Below are 26,863 nucleotides of genomic sequence, written 5' to 3' on the forward strand. Positions count from 1 at the left end.
TACATGGTGCTACTTGGTTGGGACTGAACACTTTAGAAGTGTTTGTCCCCCATAATTGGATCTGCTATGTCTTTCTCTTGCATAATATATATATATATATATATATATATATATATATATATATATATATATATATATATATATATATATATATATATATATATATATATATATATAAGAACTAGAAATATGGGCATTTTCAACACTATTTTTGCAAATCCAATCAAGTGGATGTGCTTGGCAAGGTGAATTATAAGTCAACCATTGGATCATGTATTTTGATGAAAAAATAATATTTTTGAATGCTTAAATATTCATGAAGATTATGAGCCATTGATTTTAAAGCTTTAAAATAATCCCGTCTATGCAGATGATTCAAGAGCGAGTTAGTACAATTAAATTCAAGAGAAAAGAACAAAAAATCTATGAAAATCGTGGTTAACACATTATCATATTGTAACGTGTCATGCATTCCGTGACATTGGGGCTGATTGTTGGCCAATTGAGGTAGTGTGGCCGCGTGGCCCATCCCCAAGATCACGCTTTTTGGCTGGGTGGTACTTTCCAACGGAAAGTCCTGACTCATGAAAACTTGGCACGCCCCGATTTTTGTAAACTGCCCTGCTATTCTTGGTAAACTCGGTGCCATTATCTCATCGACCTGAGTTTCTTATACTAATTAATAAAATATTTCACTTTTTTCTAAACAAAAGTCATCTTGTGAATTGGGATAGCTTTTGGCTGTTGATGTTCTATATAAATTATTGCTAAGTAGAAACATAGCTTCAGGTGAGTTATATTACTTTAGTTAACAAATTTGAACTAGAAGGGAGATACTATATAAACATTTTAATTGTAGAACTGTAACTGTTCCTTTTTTTATAAAAACAAAGAGCAAGAGAGATGATTTGGATAAATACTAGCTACTCTTTTTTTTAGAAAATAAAAAGGGTAACAAATAAGTTCAATGGCTAATAAAAATGTATATGATTAGAGTAAGTAAACACAGGCATACAAGTTATAGAAGATATCATCAAATTCACTAAAACGGTTAAGAAATTAACTATAGGATGCTCATATAACATATTGGAAGGCACAGTAACAACAGAAAAGGAAAAAGGGAAAAACAGAAAAAAAGGAATTGTTAATTTGTTTTTTTTTCCTTCATTAAGTTAAAGGAAAACCCCATCACTAATTGCATATTGACAGGCCTTTGGTTTAGGGATGGCAGTGGACCGGGGAAAAACGGGGCTCCACCCCTACTCGCCCTGTTTGGACTGAGGATGGAGGACATGAAACCAGGATGAAGGTGGAGATGGAGGTTAAAATCAAAACCCGTGCAAGGATGGATTTACGCTTTTTCCCGTCCTGCCTTACCCCGTCCTGCTTTGTCCCCGATCCTTCTTTAGGGATGGCAGTGGACCGAGGAGGAAACAGGGTTCCGCCTAGGGGTGGCAATCGGGTCGGGTTGGCGGGTCATGTCGGTGGGTTGGCGGGTCAGCATACCTCAACATGAACCCGACTTGTTTATTAAACGGGTCGACTGTGGCAAACACGAACCCGACCCATTTATTAAACGGGTAACCTGACACGACACGATTAACCTGTTTAATAAATGGGTCGGGTCGGGTAAACGGGTTGGCAGGTCGGGTTCGGGTAAACAGGTAAATGGGTTGGCGAGCTGGGCGGGGTCAAGTAAACGGGTTGGCGAGCGGGTTGGAGGATCGGGTTCAGGTAAATGGGTTGACAGGCAGGTCGGGGTCGGGTAAACGGGTTGGCGGACGGGTTGATGGGTCGGGTTTGGGTAAACGGGTTGACCCGCCTGCCTAACCCGTTTATTAAACGGGTCAGACGGGTTGCCATACCCCTAACACGAACCCGACCCGTTTAATAAACGGGTTAGGCGGGTCAACCCGTTTACGACACGAACCCGGCTAAGACACGGGTTGGCGGGTCGTGTCAGCTTTTTCCACCCCTAGTTCCGCCCCGCCTTGCCCCGTTTGGACTGGGGATGGAGGACATGAAACGGGAATGGAGGTTAAAATCAAAACCCATGCGGGGATGGAGGGCAGGATTTTGAGAAGGGGCTGGGGTGGTGAGACCTTGTCCCCTGCGCCCACCCCCGCCCCAGTCCACTGCCATCCTTACTCTGGTTGGTAAAACCTTTGACTCTTTCTGTTCACTTGCAAATACACCCAGCTTCGATCTTTTGCTAAATGATTCCCCATTGGTTTTGACCTCGTGAGGTTCCGTCATCAACTTCTTAAGGTTCACAGTTGACCCTACCAGATGATCGGAGGTCTTGTGGGCAATGTAATGAGCAACTTAACAATTGTAATTTATAAAGACTTCATAAGAGCATTTGAACCAGAGTAGGGGATGGAGGTTAGGATGTGAGATAAGGGGTATGATTGGTAACTATTTTGGTGGTTATTGATGACAAGCATTCTTAATTAGAACAATATTCTTAAGGGCCTGTTTGGAATCTGGGCGCTGGGATGGGCGTTTATGAAGTTTATGCATTTGAAGAAGTGGCAGCTGTCAAATCTTGGATTTGGCCAAATTAATACAAAGGAGAAAGAACCTCACTTCTCATCTCAAATGCATAAATGCCAATCCCAGTGCCGAGATTCCAAACAGGACCACCAAAGTAGTTTGACCAAGATTTTACCTCCGACCACCAAATGCGTAAACGCCCATCCCAGCGCCCAGATTCCAAACAGGCCCTAAAATACCATGGGGATATGGTTTGATACCATTATGAAAATTACAATTTCTTTTGTTAAGTATTGAGAGGTCAACAGTTTTTCCCAATTAGCTAAACTCTCTCTCTCTCTCTCTCGATGGTTTCTTGTGACGGGGAAACCACCTCAGAAGGGTGTAAACCCGGGAGCAACAGATTGAGGCTCCGCTTGTCTGGTAGGAGCAGTTAGTGCACATCACCTTGTGTTGGGACGTTGCAAGTTCGAATCCCAATGGTATGTGGTTGTATAACTGGTAGGGTTCTACCTAACCCCAGCTTTCTCTATCGAAAAAAAAACTATACCTGTTTTTTTCTTTTTCTTTTGGAAAATGAAAACGCTAGGTACCAAGTTGGCTTTATCAAGATGTGAATTGGGATAGGATGGCACTATTGAACCTAATATGCTTATTATTTTTTCCCTTGATAGCAAGGTCTCGTGGCTTGATATTCAATTTACAAAGGTGCAGCATGTTGTTTATTTTTTGGGTTCCTTATTCAGTGATGATCAGCATGGTGATTAGGAAAGTTTTCCTTTTGTTTTGAATCTGTTGACCAACCTCTCAGTTGCACTATTGAATTGTAATTTGAGAATTGGGGTTCATGTGCTTGGCATTGTTTCACGAGATCACTAACCAAGTCTAACGAATTTCTGTACTATATATTTCAATTCCAATACATTCCCAAAAGACCGTGATGCCAATACCATGAACTAACACCCTTGGATGAGAACCGAAACAAAGGTTAAATCATCATCCAAATAATGAAAAATATAATAGTACGAAGGGGAGGGAAGTGTACTTGTGGAACACTTATGTAAGTGTTATGGCCTTTGCTTATGTGAACATGAAATAATAATTAATAGAGAACCCTATATTTTCATTCTCTTTTGACCCGCAAGATGTGATTTAGAAGCATGGTTTGTCTAGTAAAATGTGGATCTCATATCATGTCATTGTCATATATGTGATTTAGATGCATGGTTTGTCTAGTAAAATATGTATCTCATATCATGTCATTGTCATACATGTAAGCAAATTTTTAGGGGCTCTAAAATTCAATGACTCGGCTTCTAATTTCTACAACTTGCAATATACCAATTCACCACTAAAAAGAACAAAAAAAAAAAAAAACATAATATGAAATGTGACCTCTAGTGGAAGTGTAGCTGGGTTGCGTCAGATCAGGTTTGAATGAGACTTTATTAGACAAAATTCTGAATCAGATCTAGAAATTTGACCCCAACCAGACCCAATATGATTTGGTTCCAGCTCTAGCTGAATTTGGGGACTCATATGGATTAATGGGTTTGGGTATAAATAGAGTCGAGTATATCCCTGCTTTTTAGTCGCCTCTAAAATCTCTGTTTCAGGTTAGGGTCTGGGCATCACTAAGAATTGCAGACCCGTATGGTTTAATGGCTATTCAAAAGTGATCTTGTTGGAAAGTTTTAACTTCTAGAAACTGATCTGGATATGGTATCAGTTCTAGTGATGAGTCAGGTCACAAATGGGTTGAAGTTTGGGTTGGATATTAAACTGGTTTGGGTACAAACAGATTCTGGTTTATATTGATTTTGATAAAAAATAACAATATAAACATACACTTTATATCTTTCTATGAGGTGTGAAATTGTTGTCCATTTGTTTTCTACTAGTTCATTTGGTTATATTGACTTCTGAACATGAAATGTCAGAATTGATAATAGGCCAGATCGAATCCATGGTAATAGCTAAAAACACAACCCGATTACCACTTAAGTCTCTTTTTTCGTTTTATTACATTTTTTTTTTTGAAAGGCAAGCTGGGGTTAGGCAGACCCCCACCAGTTAATATTCAACGTACCACTGGGGTTTGAACCTGCAACATCCCACCACAAGGTGACACGTACTGACAGCTCCTACCAATCACGCGGAGCCCCCGTTGGTTACATTATATGCTATTAGCTAAAAACACAACCTTCAAAACAAAAAGCAATGCTGGTTTGCCCGCAAGGACTGCACTCATCTGGTAACTTGTGAACTTCATGTAGCTAATAGTGTCATGAGTTCTAATCCTACAGGTGTAACTGTGACTGGGTGTGCTCTCTCATGTGTAAGGGGGACCTGGGGTTTTTACACCAATGAACCAAGTAAACAAGATGGTTTTTTATGTAGTTATAAAAAAAAAAAAGAATGCTGATTTAATCCGAATACAAAACACTAGCATGGACTTTTCCTGATATGCAAGTAAACTTAGGCTTCTGACCCTAACTTCACGCTTTTAGATTCCTCTGTTTGCACTAGAAAGGGGAAGCGTATTACATCACAAGTCGCTGTAATGTAGTACTTACAAAAGTTGTTCTGGCAATTCTCATCCCAGATTGTCAATATTGTTTTAAAAGGGAAACTGTTCATCACATTGTTATAAGCACAACCAAACGAAACCCTCTCCTTATGTTTTACCATGAAGTACCCAAAAAATAATATGCTTGGAACCACATATCATTTCAAGTCATTTGATTTTAAATCACATATTTCACATGTGATTTGGAATCACATTATATGTTCACTAACAAATCACATTCATATTCTCATTTGCGTGAGATTCCAACCCACGTTTGGTTGGCTGTGCAAATGAGATTCATTCTCTTATTTGCATGAGATTCTAAATCACATTTGAATGCAACGTAGTACCTGACTAACATACTTTTTGAACTTGGCAAACAAATCATTATCATATTTACAGGGGAAAATTGTAGATGATGACAAAGAGGGGCATGTTAGCTTTGACCTATAACTGAACAATGAAAAGATGGAAATTCCTAGCAGAGAGAGAGAGAGTGCAGAAGAAAACGCATCCACTATACTATATTAGGGAATGCTTTTGCAAGTACAAGTACCACCCTTGGTCGGATAAAACTTGTGAGAAACAAGTACATTGCTTTCTCAATTGTTTATTTCATTATTTTCAGTCAATTTTATTCTTTTTTTAAAAAGAACCAGTCAATTCTTTTTCCAATGATCTCCTAATGATGCTTACACAATATTCTTTATCAAATGCTTGAGCTGCCATAATGATGAACTTTAGGTTAAGTATTCCTAACAAAATAAGTTGCGTCTACACCTAGTTGCAAGAGAAGGATGCACATTATGTGGATGAGAAAACAAACTAGAAGTGTGTGTCTTCCGTTCTCTGCCCCCACCATTTTATTAAATTTAAAGCAGTGTCGCATGCCTACACCCAATTGAGTTCAGGCCCTTACCCTTATCTACATACAAGACCAAGCATAAAGCACTTCTACAAGCCCAAGTCACATTGCCTCAGGTGATTTACACACACACCAATATAGGGTAATCAACCCCGACACATAATTCAAATTACAGACCAGCAGTTCAACAATTTGTATCATACGCGACCAAACCCTGCAACTCCGGGCCCTCCAGGCGTGGATTGTTCTCAAAGCTGCATTACCCAAACAAGAAAGGAAAAAGAAAAAGAAAAAGAGGGAAGGTTACAAATAAGTACAATAACAAACTTTCTGAATAAGAAAATCTAACTAAAGATATTCAAACAACTGACACACATTGAGGTTAAGCAAAACTTAATCAATTTCTAATTCTAAGGCTGATATAGATCCAGTAGAATATGCATAATACATACATTACAGACTCATATAATAGAGTGATATCCATATGCAGCCTTCCAATGACTAAATATAAAGATTTAGACAAACAGAAAGCAAAAATATAAAAGAAAATAACTACATAAAAAATTACTTGATAATGAAAATTATCACCATTGCATACTCACTTGCTCAAGGGGATGTGCTCAAAAGGACCATTTGTGAGAATTGTTCCACATAGATTGTTGCTAGAAACATCCCTATCAACAGGAAAAAATTCAAAAAAACACTATCAATTTTCTGTTGCATTGCTAGTGGCAGTAAAACCTGAATCAGACCAAGATAAACCAAGAACTTACACAACTTTAAGGATATGAATATTGGCAAGCTCCCTAGGGATTCTCCCAGTTAATTGGTTGTTGTTCAGACGTCTACACAAAAATGTTACAAATAAATATCTGGAGAAAACAAGTTAAGACTGCAAAGAAAAGCTTAAAGTACTAACTGGAATAAAACTGTGCATGCGACCAGTTCGTGAACAAAGCACTATTCCTGAGAAACAATCAAGAAATACAACACATTGGGACTCACAGGAACATGAGAGATTTTAATTTTCCCAGTGAAGGGGGAATTGGCCCTGAAATGTTGTTGTTATATAGGTCCAAGCTCACTAGGCTCTTCAAGTTACCCAATTCAGATGGAATTGTCCCCTGAATGTTATTTTTGTAAAGTTCTCTGCATCGAAAAAACACATAGAAAGGTCAAAGAAACACAATTCGTCCCATAGAAAAATTTATGTGTAAAGACACTGCGCTAGCATAAGCACAAGATCTCATATCAAGAAACGATAACCAACATCAATGAAACAATACTCATATTCCGTTGGATGCTAGAAGCAAGATTACTCATTATGCACATTCCAAACCTGGAAAGACCACAACTTTGGCAGAAAACAAAATCTATAATTTGTAGTTACCCATTTCAATATAATTCAACATAAGAAACTCCCTTATTCCCATGCAGAAAACCACCTGAAAAAACTTTTAAGTAATGGAAATAACTCTTCCTAATGGATAGAGCTGCATCCCAGACAAGTGAACTGCTAATAATATAAAATTAGAACACCAAATCCAGGACTATCCTCAACAAAGATATATGGCAGGCACTAGTCATAACTGGATAAAATTTAGAAGTCTAGATGACCAAGTCACTAAATGAAGGCATGACAAAAATTGCAGGGGCAATGAGAAAAAAGGACTCACAAATATTGCAGATGCTCAAGCTTCCCTAGCTCAGGTACCAGATGACCAGATAAGTTTGAATTCCCCAAGTCCCTGCAAAAGAAGTAAATGAAACATAGGCCAAATAACCACCAATGCAAGGTTGTCTGAGCAACAATAAACTTCAATTTACTGCAATGACATATAAGCGCATGAGCCATTATACAAAGGTCATCTATGCACACAGTGAATTGCAGACAAGATAAGACCAAAATAACTATATTTATTTTTTCACTTATTCATGATGAAATGGAACATTTGTATGTGCTGGAGGATGACTACAGAAAAAAATATCTCACATCAGGTTTGAAGCAAATAATAGTCAATCCAGGCAATGGATTGGAATATTAACCCTGGTCACCACACATACATATAGACTCAAAAGGATGGCCCTAGTAGTTTTCAGGACTGGTCTGTGTGACTGTGTTTTGTTACTTTCTCTCCCCCTGTGTGGATTGATAAAACCAACCGGTGATAAAAAAAAGGAGTATATCCCAACATTATTTTTGACATATAGGATTAACCGGTAATAACAGCAGACATTACTATAACTTTAAAGTTTAAACAAAGCCAAAAAACAGTCAAATTGTTAGCAGCAAATACACAATGGCATTAATGCAGAAAGTATAGACTTTTATAAACAAGCTCCCTCCCTTCCTCCCTCTCACATACAATATGTGCCATAAGTGGGATTCTATCCACCAAAATAAGAATTCTCAAATAAAATCTAAACCACCTAACCAAACACAGAGTCTGCAGACCTATCAAAACTTTGAAACTCCTACTCCAGGCTGGACATGAAGTTTGCCATTGACACCAATTTTTTAAATCAAAGACTTACAATAAGGCATCATCTAAGAACTCATTTGAAGGCCTATCTCCACTCTTAAACTCACAACTAGGTGGGCCAGCTTAGATTCCTATGCATCTTATGGCAGACATGGATATCAAGCCCACCAAGCTCAGGTATTTGGCAGAGGAAAGACTAAATGAATATCATAGGCACCCAGATAAGAAGAGCAAAACAATCAACAAGACAACTACACTGCTCCAACGCAAGTAAACTCAAGTCCAATCTACAACCAGATTGTTAGGCATGTTGGTTCATGATGAGTTCAAGTTATGATTCCCGTCTACTCAAAAATTAACTGTACTCCTTGTCAAACTTCCATTTCCTTTAGTCTAGATGGTGAAGTTGTTGGAAATTTGAAAATATGCAGCTACTTATGATGATTGATAATTTGATATACATAAGTTAATACAGATGTGATTTTGTTATGGGACTTCGTTAACAAGTACATCCAATATAGTGTTTGTTGCTCGTTTTTGCATATATGTGCACAAATACACATGGATCTATATGCATAATTTTGTTGTTTGTCATATACCAGAGTGTTGTAAAAAGCTTGCTTCAAGGTGTAAAAAGTGCACCTCGAAGCGAGGCAGCACAAGCATGTATGCCTCGAGGCGCACATAGAAAGCACAATAGGGGATGAGGCGTGTACCTCATGTGATTTGAGGCACACTTTTTCCTCGAGGCGCGCCCCATACTCACGTGGTCAAATGGGGTCAAAGGCTCCATTTGACCTTTTTAAATCATTACTCATTAGAAAAAAAAGAAAAACAAAAAAGACGTGAAATGGAATAGGGTTCTGAATGAGTAGGGCAAACCCATCTTCCCCTTTTTCCTCCTCCACCTCCCTTCAGCCAGCGACAACCTTCCGGCACTTCACACGGTACTCTCTCTCTCTCTCTCTCCACCTTTTTCTTCTCTTTCAGTTTTTTCTTTTCTTCTTCTTCTTCTCTGTTCCTTATTCTTTCAAGTTTTTCCTTCTTCTTTTCTTTATTTCATTCTTCATCTTCCTCAGTTTTTTTCCATCTTCTCCTTCTTTCTTTCTTTATTTTTATTATTTTCTTTTTTCCCCTTTCTTTTTCTTCTTTATCTTTTCTTTTCATTTTTAATCTTTCTTTCTTCTTTTTCTTCTTCTCTTTTTTCTGTCATCTTTCTTCTTTCTTTTTTTTTGTTTTCTTCTTTTTCTTCTTCTTTGTTCCTTCTTCTTTTGTGCCATCTGTTCTTCTTTTCTTTTTTTGAGAGAAAACTTCTTTTTCTTTATTTCATTCTTCTTCTTCCTCGGTTTTTTTTCATCTTCTCCTTCTTTCTTCTCCTTTTCTTTTTTTCCCTTTTCTTCTTCTTTTTCTTTTCTTTTCGTTTTTAATTTTTCTTTTCTTCTTCTCCGTTCCTTCTTCTTTCAGTTTTTCCCTTCTACTTTTCTTTATTTCATTCTTCTTCTTCCTCAGTTTTTTCCCCATCTTCTTCTTATTTCTTTCTTCTTCTTCTTTTTTCCCCTTCTTTTTTCTTTTCTTTTCTTTTCATTTTTTGATCTTTCCTTCTTTTTCTTCTTCGTTGTTCTTGTCATCTGTCTTTCTTCAACAACAACAACAACAACTACGCCTTCATCCCAAAACAATTGGGGTCAGCGATATGAACCAAAAAAGAAAATCATTCTGGGTCTTCCACATGAATCCTTCTCCTCCAATCATTTCTATCCAATGTCATGTCCTCGGTGAGGTTCAAAGCATTCATATCCTTTCCCATCACCTCCATCCATGTCTTCCTAGGCCTACCCTGACCTCTTTTAACTAATATATTTTCCCATTTCTCCATCCTTCTAACTGGAGCATCATTAGGCCTTCGCCGAATATGTCCAAACCACCGTAAATGAGTCTCTCTCATCTTATTTTCAATGGGTGCAACGCCTACCTTCTTACGTATCTCCTCGTTTCGAATCTTATCTTTTATTGTATTTCCACACATCCATCTCAGCATACGCATCTCAGCTACACTCATTTTTTGAATATGATGTCTCTTGGCAGCCCAACATTCCGAACCATATAGTAAAGCGGGCCTAATAGTCGTCCTATAAAACTTTCCCTTCAACCGCAATGGCATTCTACGATCGCACAACACTCCAGTTGCACTTTTCCATTTCATCCACCCAACCTTTATCCTATGATTTACATCTCCATCAATTTCTCCATACTTTTGAATGATAGATCCCAAATATTTAAAACAATCATCCACCGGTATTTCTTGCTCACCAAGCTTCACTACACACCCATCACTACTTCGTTGCTTAGTAAACCGACATTCCATGTATTCTGTCTTACTCTTACTCAACTTAAAACCTCTTGCTTCCAATGTTTGTCTCCATAATTCTAACTTAGCATTAACCCCAGCTCTAGAATCATCAATCAAAACAATATCATCAACAAACAACATACACCACGACACATTTTCTTGAATTGATCTCGTAAGCTCATCCATCATTATAGCAAATAGGAAAGGGCTTAGAGCAGATCCTTGATGTAACCCAACCGTTATAGGAAAATTGGTTGTCACCCCTCCACAAGTGCGGACATTGGTTTCCTTCATACATATCCTTAATTATACTAATGTACTTGAGAGAAACACCTTTCTTCATCATTGTCCACCAGAGAACATCCCTAGGTACTCTATCGTACACCTTCTCCAAATCAATAAAAACCATATGCAAATCTTTGTTCCTCTCTCTATTTCTCTTAATAAGTTGTCTAAGAAGATGTATAGCTTCCATAGTTGATCTTCCAAGCATAAAACCAAATTGATTCTCCGATATCATGACAACCTTCCTCAATCTAGACTCAATCACCCTCTCCCAAAGTTTCATAGTATGACTCATGAGTTTTATACCACGATAGTTTGTGCAATCTTGTATATCACCCTTATTCTTATATAGATGCACCAAAGTACTCTTCCTCCACTCATTAGGCATCTTATTTGTCCGCCAAATCTTGTTAAAAAGATTTGTCAACCATTGTAAACCTTTCTCTCCCAAGCATTTCCAAGCCTCGATAGGTATACCATTTGGGCTAACTGCCCTTCTTGATTTCATTTTCTTCAAAGCCTCTGCAATTTCTTTCTTTTGAATTTTGCGCATGAAGTCACAATTCATCTCATGAAAAGGAATAAAGAAGTCTCCAAGATCTTGAGCATGACTTTCATTAAATAGCTTATCAAAATAATCTTTCCATCTCTCATTAATCTCCTCATCTTTGACTAAAACCCTTTGTGTTTCATCTTTGATACATCTAACCATACCCAGATCCCTCGATTTCCCATCTCTCATCTTCGCAAACCTATAAATATCCTTCTCGCCATCTTTGGTATCCAGCTTGTCATAAACCTCCTTATATACCTTATCCCTCGCGTTCCGAACTACTTTTTTAGCTTCCTTCTTTGCTATCATATACTTCTCCAAATTCTCATTATCACGACTCTTACTTAGATTTCTATAAGACTCCCTTTTAACCTTAATAGCTAATTTGACATCCTCGTTCCACCACGATGTATCCTTACCTAGCGGTGCACCACCTTTAGACTCACCCAATACCTCCTTAGCCACCTTTCTCATGCCACCCGCTATCTTATTCCACATTGATTCTGAATCCTCCTCGAGACACCAATCAGCTTCCTTAACTACCTGCTCTACAAACATTCCTTGTTTAGCTCCTTTCAGTGCCCACCACTTAATTCTAGGATCTATCCTATGTCTATCCCTTTTGTCTGTCTTTCTTCTTTCTTTTTTTTCTTTTCTGTCGTGTGTAATAAATGCCATGCATATACGTGTGCTTCATGATGAATGCATATGATGTGTGTAGGTAAACATGCAGTGTGTGTGTGCTCTGTTTGTATGCATTGTCTATACATTTGTACGTGGATGAGTGTGGATGAGTGACTGTGTTTCTTTTCATTTTTAATCTCTTTTTTTCTTTTTCTTCTTCTCTCTTTTTGTCATCTGTCTTTCTTCTTCCTTTCTTTTCTTTTCTTCTTTCAATTTTTTCCTTTCTCCTCTTTATTTCATTCTTCTTCCCCAGTTTTTTTCCCATCTTCTCCTTATTTCTTTCTTTTTTTTCTTTTCATTTTTAATCTTTCCTTCTTTTTCTTCTTCTCTGTTCTTGTCATCTGTCTTTCTTCTTCCTTTTTTTTCTTTTTTGTTGTGTGTGAAGAATGCCAAGCATATATGTGTATGTGCGCTTTATGATAAATAAATATGATGCGTGTAGGTAAACATACGGTGTGTGTATGCGTGCTCAGTTTGTATGCATTGTCTATGCAATTGTATGTGGCTGAGTGACTCTGTGTGTATTACTATAGTATATATGTAAATATAGTTGAGTTCAATTTGTAAAAGTGCATTAATTGTTATATTTAATAACTCTAGTTGTTGATATTTTATTAGTTTTTACTTCATAATTCACACATTTATTTCTTTATGTTGTATTTATATTAATTGTCTCTTGTTCCTTGGTTAAATAATCACATCTTCTATGTTGGATCAGTTAAATTATTATGTTGCAGTCGTTGCTTGAATTTTATTTATTTATTTTTTATTTCATTTTTTTTGTTTTTATTTTATTTTTGTCTAGTTCGATTTGAACTAAACTTTTAAACTAGTCAAGATCCAACTAGATCTTGACTAATTGTATAGCCGAACGACTCTTTATGAAGAGCTCTTCTCTCCAACTTTCTAATTGCATATAGATAGGGGTGATCCCCTCTCCTTTATAATCAATGTTTCTTAAGCATTTTCATATGAAATAAAAGATTATTATTTTATCTTTGTGTTATTCCATTTATACCCTTTTGTGGGTTATGATTGTAGTGTCTTTAATAGACACCGATTACAAGCATTTGTGCTTTCGTGAAAGATTCTCATTGCCTTATATGTATCAGAGCTTGGAAACATCTAGATCTTGGAGAGTTTTTGCCTCATTTTTTGTGCCGCTTTAGCAAAAGTTGATTCATCTCCTTATTCGTGATTCAAGTGCCTTTTTTGAAGAAAGGAGACGCTTTGGAGGATTGTTGACTACTCAAGATTGTGATTGTGCTCTTGTCCTTCCCTTTCTCTTTTTCTCTCATATCTTTCTCTTTTCTTTTTCACCCTTGTAAAAATGGATGACAATGATAAAGTCACCATCATGCCCGTCAAATTAAATTATATTAATTATGTGATGTGGGCTTCAATCATAAAGCATCACATTTGGGGGAAAGGGTTGTAGAGAATAGTAGATGGTTTCGATTCGGAACTTGAACTAATTCTCACAAAAATTGAAAACGAGAAAGAGGCGACTCTCACGAAATGAGAGAAAAATAAAGCATTAGCCACTTATGAGAAAAAGTGAAAAGAATGGAGGATAGAGCATACCAAAATCATGTCATGGCTAATTAATAGCGTTGACATCAAGAAATGCTCTAGTTTAGCCAAATTCGAGCATGCCAATAAGGCTTGAGAATATCTTAGAAATATGTATTCTCTTTAACATTGCACATGTGTGCAGTTTGCAAGATAAAGTTTGGACTTTGACTCAAAAAGCTAAAAATATTAAGGAATATTACAATGAGTTACCCGAACTCTGAGAAGAGTTGATACATTCGAATGTTTGGGGTCCTGCACCGGTCATATCAAAAGGCAAATATGCATATTATGTAATTTTTTTTTATGACTTTTTTAGGCATACTTGGATTTACTTCCTTAAGCATAAATCTGAGGTTTTTTCACATTTTCAAACATTTCACAAAATGGCTAAAAATAAATTTTAAAATAATATTTTCATTTTTCGCACTGATTCAATGAAAGAATTTATGTCAAAGGAATTTAAAAACTCTCAATTTATATGACATCACACATTAAAGATCTTGTCCATGTTAAATTATGTAATCAAATCATGTAATGTTATATATATATATATATATATATATTATATATATATAAAGTAATACATATACATATATTAATATATATGTATATGTATCTACTTATTATATATATAAAATATATATTCCTTCTAATAGTAGTCGTAGGGGTAGTTTAGTCTTTTTATGCATATTCAATTTCTTGAATATGATGGTAATTTATTTTTGCAATTTCTTTTTCTTTTTTTCCTTAAATCTTTTTTTTTATTTTGTATAATGTACCTTACCTTGCGGGGGCCAACACACTATGTGTGGAGCCCCTCCCAAGGCTCTCTCTTGCCTTATAAATAAGGGTTTTTTCCCTTGTATTGGTAAGGCTTTGGGATTATAGCCCAAACTTGTGTTAGTGGAACTTATGACTTTTGGGTTCGTATTTGTGCATTTGTGAGTTTGTGTTGTGCATTGTGTGCACAAGTGTTTCAAGTGTTCTTGTCGAGCGTTTGTATACGCATTTATTTTCAAGAATATTGTAATATTGTTCGTAGTATCTTATTGGAGATACTTTCACATGGTATCAAAGCCTCGTTTGAAGAACGAGGATCGTGTGTTTCTTCTCTTTTGAAGTGCCTCGGAAAACGTGCCTTCAAGCTATTGGAGTTTGGAGTGGATCATTTCCTTCAAGCAATATTTTAGAAGCCTTTTTTGCAAAAAAGAGTTGAAAAGCCTTTGAAGTACGTGTTGTTTCTCATAATCTCTCATCTCTAATGAGTGAAAAAGACTCTCATTTCTCTCTTGGGTTCAAACTCAATGGGTCCAACTATCATGTTTGGGCCGGTAACATGGAAGCTCACATCAAAGGAAAAAGGCTTTGGGGATATGTCCAAGGCTCGATTCCCAAACCGGAACCCAAAATAACTTCAATAGAAGGAGAGAGAAAGATTCTTGAAGGAGATGAAAGAACCAAGGCCCTTGAAGAATATACGAAAAAGCATGAAGAATGGGAAATGAGGAATTTTAAAATCCTCTCTTGGATATTCTCATCCGTAGAAACGAGAATCAATGCAAATATCATAAAGTTCAAGAAGGCGTCTCAAACATGGGAATATCTTGAGAAGATGTATACCTCGGGGGATTTATCCCATAAATACTATCTCCAAAAGAGGGCGCTAACGCTTCAATAAGGAGAAATGTCTATTAGAGAGTACTTTGTCGAGCTCTCTTGTATTTGGGATGAGCTTGCTATGCTCGAACCCAAATGGAGTGGAGAAGCCATAGGGCTTCGTCACAAACAATTGAAAGAAGATAGATTTTTAAATTTTTTGAATGGGCTTAGGCCCAAATTCGAATAAATCCGATCTTCTCTTTTATCCGCTTTTTCTTCTCCTCCTCTTGAAGATGTATTAACTAAGTTAAGTGGGGAAGAAACTCAGATGAGTATAAGCAAGAATACCCCAAGTGTATTAGCCACACCTTCAAATAATGAAGATAATGAAGGTGTAAATGTCGTTTCAAGACCAGAAAACAACTTAAAGACATACAAGCCTCCTCATTTCAAAAACCAAAATCCAAGTGGACAAGGAGAAAGGAGGGACTATAGCAAACTTACTTGCTACTTTTGTAAGGAACCGGGGCACATCAAACCCATGTGTCCAAAGTTAAAAAAGCTTCTTGCCATGGCCACTACATCTCAAGAAGGCCCATCATCTTCAAATGAAGCCCTCTCTCTTCAACAAATCATAGATGCTCTTCAACCCTTTCAAAAAGGGGTCACTTCTGGTGCGACCATGTCAACCTCCTCTCCCCCCGGTAAGACTTCTTGGCTTTTGGATTTGGGTGCTTCCTTTCATATGACTCCAAGTTTTAATTCTTTTTTCGAGTATACAAAAAATCTCCTTCCATCCTTTGTTTCAACCGCGGATGGAACATCTCTTGAAGTAAAAGGAATGGGTAACTTTGAAAAACAATGATTCTTTATTCCAAAAATTAGATTTATACCTAAATTAAACTTAAATTTACTTTTCGTTTCTCAACTCTTGGATCATGGGTGTGATATAAAATTCTCATCTAACAAATGTTGGATACAGGATCGCCAGTCTGGGAGATTGATTGGGGAAGGCTCTAGGAATGGTGATCTTTACTATGTCGATTCTCTTCAAGTTCCAAAGAATCCTTTTTGTAATGTTGTCCAAAAAGATATTAATGTATGGCACAAAAGACTTGGACATCCAAATATTGTAAAAATTTCCCATTTACCTTTTGTCAAAAGCTTATGCAAAAGTGATTTCACTTGTAATGATTGTATACTTGGGAAAATGAAAAAATTACCTTTCTTTCAAAGATCTATGTTTACAACTAGACCATTTGAAATTGTCCATTCTGATGTATGGGGTCCGGCACCAGTTTTATCAAAAGGTGGATTTGCTTATTATGTTATTTTTGTTGACGATTATACGAGATATTGTTGGATTTATTTCCTTAAACACAAATATGAAGTTTTTTCAACTTTTAAAACCTATCATATGATGATTAAGAATCAGTTTAATGAGAATCTCAAAAATTTTAGAACTGACTCACATGGAGAATACCTTTCAAATGATATCAAAAACTACCTTGAAAATTATGGTATTCTCCACAAAAGATCTTGTCCAAAAACCCCTCAACAAAACGGGTTAGCCGAAAGAAAGCATAGACATATAATAGAGGCAACCCGAACTTTGTTGGTCTCTCAAAACATCCCAAAAGGTTTTTGGGTTGAAGTTGCTCCTGCATCTGTTTAACTGATAAATCAGCTACCCTCTAAAAACTTGAACAATATCTCGCCTTTTGAAAAACTCTATACTAAAGAACCTGACTATAGTCGATTAAGAATATTTGGTTGTAAATGCTTTGTTCTTACTGATAAGAACGATAAGCTCTCACCTAAAGTGATTCTCTGTGCTTTTCATGGATATTCTGAAACCCATAAGGGGTTTCGTTGTTATGATATCAAGAATGGTAAGTTGTATGTTTCCAGAAATGTGAGTTTTCTGGAAAATGTTAATGGTTTTGAAAAAGGTGAATCCTGTGAAGATAACATGGATTATTCTTTCCTATTTGAAATGTTAGCTCATGATGATGACAATGAAGATAGTGATGATGTTCTTACTCCTAATGACATCAATGAAAATGAAGATAGTTCCCCTCCTCTTCCCTTGGTACCTCAACATAGTAATCAAGAAGATTTAAGAGAACCTATAACATATATCCATAGAGATAGAAGTAATTTCAGGAGTGCTATTGAAAAATACAGTGAACCTAGTAGTTCTAGTTCAACAAATGATGATCTACGAAGAACTGAGAGAAGTAGAAGAGTACCCTCTAGGTTTGTCTCATTTGATTCTTTTTCACCCAGATATAGGGCTTGTCTTAGCGCTATTCACTCTTACTTTGAACCAAGGAATTTTGAGGAAGCTAAAAAATGTATAGAATGGCAAGAAGCTATGCAAAATGAACTCACTGCTCTTAGGAAAGCAGAGACATGGGAATTTCAAACTCTACCTCTTGAAAAGAAAACCATAGGTTATCGTTGGGTATTTAAAGTTAAGACTAAGAGCGATGGATCTCTGGAGAGATACAAAGCTCGATTAGTTGCTAAAAGGTATAGTCAAGAGTATGAGATTGACTATGAAGAAAGTTTTATGCTCGTTGCTCGAATGGTAACTGTCTGATGTCTCATCTCTGCTGCTTCTATCAACAAATGGAACATCTATCAAATGGATGTTAAAAATGTTTTTCTAAATGGTGATTTGAATGAAGAGGTTTACATGGATGCTCCATCTAGAATGGAGGTTCCCAAAGGGAAGGTGCTTCGCCTTAGGAAAGCCCTTTATGCCTTAAAACAAGCCCTGATAGGTTTAACTCTGTAATGATAGAAAATGGTTTTTCATCTTGCTTTACTGATACTATTTTATTTGTTAAGAAATCTAATACAAGGATTGTTATTTTACTTCTATATGTGGATGGTATGCTTATAACCGGAAGTGATTCTAAAGGGGTTAAAAGATAAAATCAATTTTAAAGGATAAGTTTGAAATGTCTGACTTGGGTTTTCTAACTTATTTTTTGGGTATTGAAGTAGCTAATTCTCATAGAGGGTATTTTTTGTTTCAAACTAAGCTTGCGTCTGAGATTATTGACAGGTCAAGTATTACTGATGATAAGGTTTGTGAAACTCCTGTTATAGTAGGAGCTAAAATGAAGATTGATGATGGTGTTCTTCTCTCCGATCCTACTCCCTACAGACAGCTTGTAGGATCGTTGATGTATCTGAATATTACAAGATCAGATATCTCACATGCAGTTCATACGGCAAGCCAGTTTCAGCATGCACTAACCTCCGTTCACATGAGTGTTATTTTACGAGTCATAAGATACATAAAGGGCACTCTAAATAAGGGAGTTTTCTTATCCTCTTTCTCTGATTTAAAATTAATTGCATATACTGACTCTGATTGTGGAGATGACCCAAATAATCGTCACTCCACCACTGGTTTTTGTGTGTTCTTAAGAGATTCACTAATTTCATGGAGATGTAAGAAGCAACAAAATGTGTCTCTATCATCAACTGAAGCCGAATATCGTGCCATGACGACTACTATTATAGAAATTGTATGGATCCATCAATTGCTGGAAGATATGGGGATCACAATAGAAGGGTCCACCAAGCTATGCTAAGAATCACACTTTCCATGAGCGGACCAAACACATAGAAATGGATTGTCATTATATTCGTGAGGCGTATCTCAAAGGACTCATTGACCTTCGATATGTCACATCAGAATATCAGTTGGTGGATTTCTTCACTAAAGCTTTGTGTGCTCCGCGCTTCAACTTCCTTCTTAGCAAACTTTCGATAATCCTGCCCTAAGTTTGAGGGGGGGTGTTAAATTATGTAATCAAATCATGTAATGTTATATATATATATTATATATATATATATAAAGTAATACATATACATATATTAATATATATGTATATGTATCTACTTATTATATGTATAAAATATATATTTCTTCTAATAATAGTCGTAGGGGTAGTTTAGTCTTTTTACGCATATTCAATTTCTTGAATATGATTGTAATTTATTTTTGCAATTTCTTTTTCTTTTTTTCCTTAAATCTTTTTTTTATTTTGTACAATGTATCTTACCTTGGGGGGCCTGTAATGAGATATTGCGGAAATATAAAGAGTGCATGCAAGCACATACAACAATGAATAAAAGAGAAAATATCACAAGTCCAGGAAGGGACAATACAAGCACAAGCCTTTAAGAAGGCAACAATATACAAAGCCTCTTATTGAAAAGAGAGAGGAGCTCTCCAAGATGAGAATACACAAGGGGATCACCCCTATTTATACAAGAGAAGGAGGAGGAAAAAGGAGGGCCAAAGGGCCTCAAAAGGAGAGCCAAAAGGGGGCTCCCATAGAGTCGTTGGGAGCCCCCAACGGTCACATTTGTGACCGTTGGGGGCTCCAACGACTTCTATGTTGGAGCCCCTTTAGGTCCTCAAAAATAATAAAAAAGAAATGAAAAAAATAAAAAATAAAAATTACATTTGTTCAAAAAAGAAAAAATAGTTGTTTTCTAAAACAACTGTGAAATTACAAAAATACCCCTATCGGGTATTGATGTAATAAACAGAATTTATATATATATATATATATATATATATATATATATATATAATAGGTACATTTTAACACCCCCCCTCAAACTTTACGGGGGAAGGACGGAAAGTTTGCCGAGAAGAAACATGAACCGAGGAGCCGGAAGAGCTTTAGTGAAAAAGTCTGCCAACTGATATTCTGAAGTGACATATGGCAGAGCAATAGTTCCTCGTAAAAAATCGTCACGAACATAGTGGCAATCCATTTCGATATGTTTCGTACGTTCATGAAAGGTATGATTGTTGGCAATATAGATAGCACTCTTATTGTCACAGCACAGCTTTGAGGCTTCAGTAATATCAACTCCCATATCTTTAAGCAAACTGCGAAGCCATACAAGTTCCATTGTTGTGGTTGCCATTGCCCGGTACTCAGCTTCAGTGGATGATAGTGAAACTTTCTGCTGCTTCTTGCATCGCCAGGCAATCAATGAGTCCCCTAAAAAGACATAAAAACCAGTAGTTGAGACTCGATCATTGGGATTACCTCCCCAATCTGCATCAGTATAAGCAAGAAGATTCAAAGGGGAAGAGGAGGATAGAAATAGCCCTTTATTGATGGTATTCCGAATGTAGCGGATGATTCGGAGAACCGCACTCATATGCACGGTTGTAGGAGCATGCTGAAATTGACTGACTGAGTGAACCGCATGAGTGATATCTGGTCTGGTGATGGTTAAATATGTAAGAGAACCAATGAGTTGTCTGTACGGTGTAGGATCTTCCAGAAGAACCCCATCCTCTAACCGCAACTTGGCATTAATAACCTCGGGAGTCTCTACCTTCTTATCATCAGAAATCCCAGACTTAGAACATATATCTGCAGCAAGCTTCATCTGTGACAAAATATATCCTTTAGGAGAATATGCAACCTCAATTCCAAGAAAATATCTGAGAAAACCTAAATCAGACATATCAAAATTATCTTTTAACATATTTTTAACATTAATAATACTACTTTGATCATTTTCAGTGATAATCATATCATCAACATAAAGCAACAAAATTACGATACTAGAACCTGCATTTTTAACAAAAAGAGCAGTGTCAGTATAACAAGAATGAAATCCTAATTTTATCATGATATCACTAAAACGATCATACCAAGCCTTAGGAGCTTGTTTAAGACCATATAATGCCTTTAAAAGCTGAAGTGTTTGACCTTGCTTAATATTTATTCCGGGTGGTGGATCCATATAAACTTCTTCACTTAAACTTCCATTTAAAAAAGCATTTTTTACGTCAAGTTGATAAATAGGCCATTTTTTGGTTGATGCGACAGCTATTAAGGTTCTGACACTTGTCATACGAGCTACGGGGGCGAATGTTTCTTCGTAATCAATACCATATTCTTGGGAGTATCCCTTAGCAACCAATCTTGCTTTATATCGTTCCAAAGAGCCATCGCTTTTAGTTTTAACTTTGAAGACCCAACGACAACCAATAGGTTTTTTGTGTGAGGGTAGATCAACTACTTCCCAAGTATTGGCCTTTTTTAAAGCATTTAGTTCAACTTGCATTGCTTCAACCCAATGAGGTATAGATTTAGCTTGATTATAGTGAGTTGGTTCAAAATAAGAGTGTAGAGTTATCAAACATGCCCGATAGTTGGGAGTTAAAGAGTCATAGGAGACAAACCTATTTGGGGGTATTGATATTCTAGAAGAATGCCTAACTTGTGGTTCCTCAATGGATTCGGAAATTTGAGAGTATTTTTCGAGGGCACTAATAGGTTTTTCTTGATTTCTTCTTGAGTAAACATTTATATTGGCATTGCTATCATGAACATTTGTATTTGAATTACTATCATTTGAGAGTGTTATGTCAAGAGGGGATACCTCGTGAGTGTCATCTATGTTTTCAAGAGAATCTTCTTGTATGTCATCAATAAGATCATATAAGAATACATAATCGATTTCATTTGTCTCTTTTATTTTATCAAAACCGTTTTCTTCTTCGAGAAATGTTACATCTTTTGAAACATATAGTTTATCATTCTTAAAATCATAACATCTATACCCTTTTTTATTTTCACCATATCCAAAAAATACACATTCAATTGCTTTGGGAGATAACTGTTAGAAAATGACTTGAAAAACATTGGGTTCAATAATGAACCCATACCTATGCACGTGAAGTGCAAATATACCCATTAAAGGGAAACAACACAAGCACATAATGTGCTAACACATAAAACCCATAAAAAGGGAAAAATATGACATAAAGTCATAAGTTGCATATCATTGAAGAAATAATGGAGAAGGGGTAAAAACCCCGTTACAATGGAGCAAGAGCTCCCTCAAGGATTAAGAAATACAAAGGGGAGAGCCCCTATTTATAACAACAAAAAGGAGCCTTGGAGGGGCTCCACTCATAGACGTTGGAGCCCCTCCAACGGTCACAAATGTGACCGTTGGAAGGGGCCCAACGTCTATTTGAGTGGGCCCCCCAAGGTACCTTTTGGTACTTGAGAAAAAAGAAATAAAAAATAAAAGAAAAAGAAAAATAAAATAAATTACAATCACATTCATAAAGTGAATGTGCGTAAAACAGAGGAAAAGACTAAAATACCCCTACGGCTAAACAAAAGGAAAATATATATATTATATATATATATAAATAGGAGGATACATATACATATATACCATATATGTATATGTATCATCTTTTATATATATAAAATATATTTAATTACAACAATGGATGGATACATTTTAACACCCCCCCTCAAGCTTTGCAGGGAAACGAAAAGATTGAAAAAAGGGCAAAACTCCACGAGGCTTCGGCAAGGATGCAATGAAACTTGAAATAGCCTTCCTCCAATTATCTTCAAATGATGAACCCATTTCTCGAACCATCCAGGGTACTTCCCTTTGTCCTATCTCCAAGATCCTGAGAAAAGAAAACAACAAAGAACAAGTAAACAATATCTTTGCACTTTAATCAAAAAGGAACATTCCTAACAAGGTGCAAAATTTATGCATAATATGATAGTTACTTTAGTATGAAACGAAAAATTTAGAAAACCAAAGTTTCTAAATCATACATTATGTTAAAACAAAATGAGCGGAAGCAAATTATGCAAAAATTGCAAGAATGCATAATGCATTCATATGGTCCACCATTGGACAAATATAACCCCATAATGGGGAATAACAAAATGATCCACTAAGGGATATCACAAGAAGTCTACGAAGAGGCATAACATACATATGCTTTATTGAATGAGAGCCCAAAAAAGGCCATAAAGAGCATATGCATATACGAATCATTATATGAATTGATACTCAAAGAACTAAAACATGCTTCAACCATGTAGTGAAGTTCCAAATAAGAGAAACGAAGTCTCCAAGCATACTTTAGGCAAAATAAACCCAAGAGTTCACAAGGTTTTTAAAAACATTTATGAAAGTCACACTTAATTAAAAAAAAACATTTTACATATAAGGGTGGCAAAAACCATAAGCACTTAATATATAGATTAAATGCTAAGAAATCAACTTGATATGCATATCAAAAAGATGATTTACTTGAAAAACACAAGTCATGAATGAAATTTTGCAAATTTCAATAATAGTTTATTCATTACAAACAACTTCCTCATTAGTCCTCCAAAACCCATAAATCAAGTGTATAAGCTACTAGATCAAGAATATAAAGCCATTAAAGGCCAAAGACACACACAAAGGTGTGTAAAAAGAACCTCTTGTCTACATATAATAATACTTGAAATAAGTGCATCTACGACAAGAACAAGAGAATACATGCCAACATGGACTAAAAAGTATCTCTTGTCTACGTAAAAAATACACTTAAAACAAAGTATGTTCAGCTACTAGAACAAGAGTAATAAGCCAACCATGGGCAAAAAACACAATGCATATCTTGTCTACATAAGATGGCACTTGAAATGAGTGAAATAAGCCAACCATGGGCATGCATCTAAGCGACTAGAACAAGAACACAAACGCCAACATAGGCTAAAAATCACACACCATGGTGTGAATCAACGTGCCTTGTCTACATATAAAAACACTCAAGTCAAATGTGTTCAGCTACTAGACCAAGAGAGCAAAAGCCAACAAAGGGCTAAAAACACACGAAGGTGTAATAAAATTCTTGTCTACATATGATGACACTTAGATAATGGGCATAAAAGGAAAAAACTTTTGAGGCAATAAACTTGTAATGAAAATAAACCTCGAATGAAACAATATTCCTTTTAAAAAAGAATACTCATAATAGCATTTTGGAATAAATGCAAGTAAAACGTATCTTCAACAAGATACTACAACCGATAAAATAATATTCTTTAGAACAAATATGTGAACATACACACCAAGAACACTTGTGAAAAAACACAAGAACACATGTGCACAACGAGCACATCATACGGAATCACAAATGTGCAAATGCACTCATAAGATTCATAAACAAATAAAAGGTTGGGCTATAATCCCAAAACATCTTGATTTTAAATGTACCTTAAAACATTTAAGGTTTCAAATACCATATGTCCATCACATTTACATAGAAGCATCCATAATATCAATGGCACAAGAGAAAAAATGAGTGACACACTCATAATTAGAGATCAAATAACAAATCATTTTAGAGTCCCAAGGTGCCCATAACTCACCTCAACAACCATCTATAATATGGAAGGTGGACAATCTAAAAATGATACAACACGAGGTGCCCATAACTCACCTCGACAAACATCTTTAATATAACAATACTAAGGCCAAATAAATGATGCATTAAATAACATGTGATGGACAAACATAAATGCCACAAAAGGGCAATAAACACATAAGGAATCATTTTCCAAATAAAAGTTTTTACAAAGAGGACCGATTAACAAATTGAATCAAAGGTCCAATATAATCCATCAAAACAATTTTGCATAAACACGAATTATGCTTAATCTTCAAAAGAAGTCTTGTACACCAAAAAAGGCTTATTATGCAACATAACATAAAATATTAAGCAACATCATGTGTATGAACCGATTTGGAACAAACAAGCCTTAACTATGAAAGACATAAGGTGCAATTAAACGGTGAAGTTGGTGAAGTTCAAAAATAACAAACTTAGGCCAATATAGGCATTCATAAAGATGGTGAAGTTTGAAAACTTATGAAATCTACTATTGCAACTTAAAAATGATAAACAATCATGAAATCTTCATAAAAGAGTATATACTCACAAGAAGATTATAAGGACCGAAAGGCTCCTTAAGGAGAGTTTGAACAAAAAACATATACAACTCCCAAAGAAGGAGAAAACTCCATTAAAGTGGAAGAAATCCCAACAAAATAGATTCATTAACAAAACCTTATGATAAGTAAGATTGTACTATGGCTTAAATAAAAAGTAAACATTTATTGAGGAAAAATTTAACACTCTTAAGTTTTATCAAAAAACATGACTTAATAGATTATTACCTACTCCTAATGAAATAAGTACACAATAAACATTAGTGAAGACCATAACTTTTGTAATGAAATATGCAGAAAAACAAAAGAGTGCATTAAGCACTTACAACATTTACTAATGAACAAACAAAAGGGCAAACACCAAAACCCATAAGAAACAATCACAACATAAAAATATAAATGTCTCTTATTGAAAAGAGAGAGAACTCTCTAAATGTTGAAAACATCCTTAAGAGTGTAAAGATGGAAAGAAAATCACCATATTCCATAAGACCATTTTAAAACTTAATTCAACTGGTATTATAAAAAAACTTTCTTAATTAAATGTTGCTTATATAAAACGGACACATAATATGGAATTTTTCATATATGCCAAACATTTTTCAAAAAACTACATTTCACAAGCATTTTAATCTTAACATACCTTTCTTTAAAGACTAAACATTCATATAAAGGTATTTTCATAAACAAGGTTAGGTTTAAAATGTAAATTCAAAGTTCCAACGGTCATAAATTTTTACCGACCCATTAAAGCAAGTTTTGTGCAATCATATATCTAATTTTTCGCCAAACAAGTTATCATTTAAAGTTTTTCAAAGAAAAACATACAAAAACGATTCAATGGAGTAGCAAGTAACTCAAAAAAAACATAATGACAAAAAGCACACATAAAGAAAAGAACATATTACATTCTTTCATACAATACTCAAAGAAATAGAATGCATACCGAATAACTATAAGAAAGACAATAGAGAGAAACGAATACTTCACCATTTTTCTTTAACAAATTCTTGAATACCACGCTTCCCGATGCACCAAAGAGCAACTCGATCTCAACCTTGCTCTGATACCATGTTAGAAAATGACTTGAAAAACATTGGGTTCAATAATGAACCCATACCTATGCACGTGAAGTGCAAATATACCCATTAAAGGGAAACAACACAAGCACATAATGTGCTAACACATAAAACCCATAAAAAGGGAAAAATATGACATAAAGTCATAAGTTGCATATCATTGAAGAAATAATGGAGAAGGGGTAAAAACCCCGTTACAATGGAGCAAGAGCTCCCTCAAGGATTAAGAAATACAAAGGGGAGAGCCCCTATTTATAACAACAAAAAGGAGCCTTGGAGGGGCTCCACTCATAGACGTTGGAGCCCCTCCAACGGTCACAAATGTGACCGTTGGAAGGGGCCCAACGTCTATTTGAGTGGGCCCCCCAAGGTACCTTTTGGTACTTGAGAAAAAAGAAATAAAAAATAAAAGAAAAAGAAAAATAAAATAAATTACAATCACATTCATAAAGTGAATGTGCGTAAAACAGAGGAAAAGACTAAAATACCCCTACGGCTAAACA

General features: G+C 35.8%; 1 protein-coding gene across 1 annotated transcript in view; it reads right to left on the bottom strand.

Moving 5' to 3' along the window:
* Positions 1-5,867: 5,867 nt before the first annotated feature.
* LOC149836466 (leucine-rich repeat protein 1-like) overlaps positions 5,868-26,863 on the bottom strand; it is a 28,823-nt gene continuing 7,827 nt past the window's right edge. The window contains exons 2-6 of the mRNA XM_090005365.1: positions 7,607-7,678; positions 6,936-7,079; positions 6,704-6,775; positions 6,533-6,604; positions 5,868-6,184 (exon numbers count right to left, since the gene is read on the bottom strand). Of these exons, the coding sequence (XP_089861491.1) occupies positions 6,115-6,184; positions 6,533-6,604; positions 6,704-6,775; positions 6,936-7,079; positions 7,607-7,678 (430 nt within the window). The 3' untranslated portion in view covers positions 5,868-6,114. The remainder of the gene's footprint in view (positions 6,185-6,532; positions 6,605-6,703; positions 6,776-6,935; positions 7,080-7,606; positions 7,679-26,863) is intronic.

The sequence above is a fragment of the Nuphar pumila genome, chromosome 5, assembly GCF_984573655.1.
Source record: "Nuphar pumila chromosome 5, dmNupPumi1.hap1.1, whole genome shotgun sequence".
In the NCBI taxonomy this organism is placed as follows: domain Eukaryota; kingdom Viridiplantae; phylum Streptophyta; class Magnoliopsida; order Nymphaeales; family Nymphaeaceae; genus Nuphar; species Nuphar pumila.